This window comes from Sodiomyces alcalophilus (assembly GCF_042370955.1).
Source record: "Sodiomyces alcalophilus JCM 7366 unplaced genomic scaffold ACRALscaffold_3, whole genome shotgun sequence".
In the NCBI taxonomy this organism is placed as follows: Eukaryota; Fungi; Ascomycota; class Sordariomycetes; order Glomerellales; family Plectosphaerellaceae; genus Sodiomyces; species Sodiomyces alcalophilus.
In genome coordinates, this window is record NW_027263534.1 from 6,068,444 (window position 1) to 6,072,552 (window position 4,109).

Sequence of the window (4,109 nt, forward strand, 5' to 3'; positions counted from 1 at the left end):
TACTACTCGTAACCTAATTTATCAAAAGCTAAGATTATAGCGTATATAGACGACTATGTGTGCTTTTTTATTAGGCCTAAAATGCTTATAAATAGTAGACAGGCCGCTTATAAATAGTAGTACTCCTTTAATACTAGTCAGCTTTGCTATTACTAGGTAAGGTAAAGGTTAGTTAAGACCCTATTCGATAAACCCGCTAACTTATTGGAAAAATATATTAAAGTAACTCGCCTATAGTATAAGCACACCTTTTATATAATATTTTCCAACTAGCTGCATTCTTTATATATAGCCCTTCTATACCCCTGTTATAGAAGTACTATGCTAGTAAGAGGGATCGAAATAGTTAACTTTGGCGAAATTCCGCTAGCTAGATGGCTTTTTATATATATAACCTTAGTAGCACTTAAAAGATACCGCCTAGCTAGGGGAATGCCGCTAAAGATAACCGGCCTTGCTAACGGTGAGGCTAAAGATAAAGCATTTATAACTATAATATATAAACTAGGCGGTAAGCCTATAAACTGCGTGTCGGCTTAGTAAGGTCCGATATATTACTATACTATTATCTCCTATATACTAATATAACCTAGGCCTAGTATATTAATATAAGTGGTAGTTATTATAATATTCTATAGCAGTAAGATATAGTAAAACGTATATGGTTTTTATCTATAAGACTATACTTTATATTCGGTTCCATATTCCTCTAGGGCATAATTCGTTTATGATATAACGGGTATATCCAGGGAAAGAGACGGCGCCGTTTTAGCGTCTTGCCTGCAGATGTATCTTTCATAAAAGTAAGGCGGAAATCCCGCCAACTAGGCGGGTTTGTCGAACGGGGACTAAACTATATTCGCGTTCTTCACAATCGACAGCCAAGCCCAACGTCCAGCAAAACCAGCTGTATTCGACTGTTAGACGCTGCTAATATTTCGAACGCGACACTTCACGTCCACACTTGCTTGACATACTTCTCCCTCATCTTATTCATCGCTGCCTTTTACCCTCAGTTCACCCGTTTTCTCTGGGGCAAGACTCCCGCACAGAATACTCTAGGACCATGCGTTGAGGTCCTACTTAGCTCTGGATATCCTTGGGGACAAAGTGGTGATCCGTTCTGTCGACTAACCTGTCTCCTCCAGACGCCTGTCGGCAATATCGACAGGGCTTACGCGCCTACAGATACCACACTGAGTCAGAGACGTAGTTCAGTATACGCAAATCCGTACACCCCCCTCCTTGCTCATTCCCTCGGTACTGCCCCCTGTTTCTTTCCATTTATCTTCTACTCACCTTCTCCCTGGCTAATTAGCCACACCTCTCAAATCCTGGCACGACTTTACTGAGACTAACAGATCATTATTTCACAACCGTTGAGGACCATGAGCATATCATCCATCGATATCACTACCATAGGTCCCGTCCCCGACATTGTGGCTAAGGGCACCGGAACGCAGGATACCAGAAACTCGCCAGCTGCTGTGCTTACCCACCTTGTGACTCTAGCACCGGCCGACCAAGGTCGATCGGAAGAAATGTGTGACCTGGACATCGCATCTGCTCGCGATATCCGAAATAATCGACCACTGAAGGAGTCTACTTCATGCGACAGCTTGAAGGCACGTGATGCTGGACTACCTCGCGAGGGAGATAGGGCACAGCGGGATACCACATGTGGTGCAAGTCCACACCGCAAACGTCAAAGAATGAACGGCGACAGGTAAGCGTGAAAAATATACTCAGGATCGCAGGTGCCGCACTTCCACTGCAGCTGACGGATTTAATTCGGCAGGTTCATCCCTTGGCGGTCGGGCCAGGATCTGCAAGCGAGTTTCACTCTGCTCCACGAGGATGGCTCGCCTGCAACCACCTCCCGACACAAGAAGCGAATTCCGCATGGTGAACTACATTTCCAGAAGAGTATGACAACTTGTTTTGGATAGAAGCTGTGGACCGCGAACTGACATGTAAATTCAGTTGAGGAGGCCAATCGCACCTTCTCAACCCTACTGCGTTCTGAGCTTTTTGAGGGTAGAATACCACAAGCCACCCCGCCTGGCTTTTGTGCTGACCAGACCCTACCTTCGACGTCCCACTCGGTTGCGGGTGATAGTACGAGATCACAAACACCACCAACACAGTCTCCTTCCTATGCACCATCAATATCACCGTCGACTCCACATAAAAACCTCTTCTCTTTTATGTCGCCGCGCAATGGAACTGCTGCCGGGCACCTGACGCCCTCCAGAACGCCCCAGAACCGCCATGGTCCAAACTTGGATACCCGAGCCGAAATATACAGCCTCTCTCCTGTCCGATTTGGGAGCCAGCAAATGCTCCTCAGCCCACGGCGACAATCCAGGGCCGTCAGCAAAGTGCCGTACAAAGTTCTCGATGCTCCCGAGCTTGCAGATGACTTCTACCTCAACTTGGTTGATTGGGGTAGTGCCAATGTGCTTGGGGTCGGCCTAGGATCTAGCGTATATTTGTGGAACGCTCAAACTAGCCGAGTCAACAAGCTTTGCACACTCGAGGATGACGTTATTACAAGTGTCTCGTGGATTCAGAAAGGAACCCATATCGCTATCGGTACCGGGAAAGGCCTTGTCCAGATTTGGGACGCCGAAAAGTCCCGGCGCTTGAGGACAATGACAGGCCACACCGCGAGAGTAGGATCACTAGCTTGGAATACTCACATTTTAACGTCTGGGTCTAGGGATCGTATTATCTACCATCGCGACGTTAGGGCCCCAGACCAATGGTTCCGCAAGTTGTCTGGCCACAAGCAGGAAGTCTGTGGTTTAAGATGGAATTGCGACGATGGTCAGCTCGCAAGCGGCGGCAATGACAACAAGCTGATAGTGTGGGACAAGCTCTCGAATATACCGCAATGGAAATTCGCAGACCATGCGGCAGCTGTAAAGGCGATTGCGTGGTCCCCGCACCAGCGCGGTCTTTTAGCGTCTGGCGGGGGGACAGCAGATCGGAGAATAGTCTTCCACGACACGATCAGAGGCTCAGGCATCAATGAGGTGGACACAGGTAGCCAAGTGTGCAATATTGCCTGGTCCAGAAACTCGAACGAGATCGTCTCGACGCACGGCTACAGTCAGAATCAGATTATCGTCTGGAAATACCCCTCCATGACCCAGGTTGTCAGCTTAACTGGTCACACCTACCGAGTTCTCTATTTAGCCATGAGTCCTGATGGCCGCGTTATCGTCACTGGGGCGGGTGACGAGACGTTACGTTTTTGGAATGTATTTGGACGACGGCCTGGTGCCCGAGATGATGCGGATGGAGGTAGCAGATTTTCAAACTGGGGTATTATTCGATGAAGTACAGCGGCTGGCTAGGCTAGTATGCGTTGGCAGGTGCCACTTCCCCATTGTCTGGCCTAAAGCAATTTTCACCTGCCTTATCGCTTAGTCTGGATTATGCCTGTAGTATTCTATCCTTTCTCGCTCCCCTTGTCTATATATGTGTCTCTGTTTTAACTCCCTAGCGATCCTAGTAAGACCTAAGACGTCGCTCCCTATTAGAGTATTAACCGGTACGCATTCTATAAATTAATAGGAGATCTGTTAATTCAACTAACCCTGTATAACGATCTAATCTACTCGAAGATTCGGCCCTTAATCCTATAAATAACCCTCTCCTAATCTTTACATAGAATAACCGTTCTATTACTAGTTTAGCCTAGTATATATAATAGAGTTTTTTAGTAGATTGGATTATTTTATAGACTTAATTAAATTAATATATCTATTACTAACTTTATATACGCTATTTAGGCTCTGTTTAATAATTATACCTAGATACTATTATTATAAAAAGATATTATAAAGTAAGTGATACTATTTATAGCCGCTCTGTCTAGTAGTCTATATAAGTTCCCCCCTCCCCCCTACCCCTCTCCCCGGGGCCCTAATTAACCGCTTACTCTACCTACCTAATTAGCTTTTACTAAGCCTTTCCACCTATATAATACTATAATCTAACCGCCTTTTTCCTATTATAATATTAGAAGTCCTTTTTTTAAATCAGATATTCGGACTTAGTATACTAAAATACGTAGAATAAAACCTTTAAAACGTGTTTAA

General features: G+C 45.5%; 1 protein-coding gene across 1 annotated transcript; it reads left to right on the plus strand.

Annotated features, from left to right (window-relative positions):
• The first annotated feature begins 885 nt into the window (after positions 1–885).
• Positions 886–3,577, plus strand: ACRALDRAFT_1062815 (uncharacterized protein). Its single transcript, XM_071016675.1, has 3 exons — positions 886–1,726; positions 1,799–1,926; positions 1,984–3,577. Exons 1-3 carry the CDS (start codon positions 1,389–1,391, stop codon positions 3,342–3,344), a joined length of 1,827 nt encoding a protein of 608 aa, XP_070876210.1. The 5' UTR covers positions 886–1,388; the 3' UTR covers positions 3,345–3,577.
• The last annotated feature ends 532 nt before the right edge of the window (positions 3,578–4,109 follow it).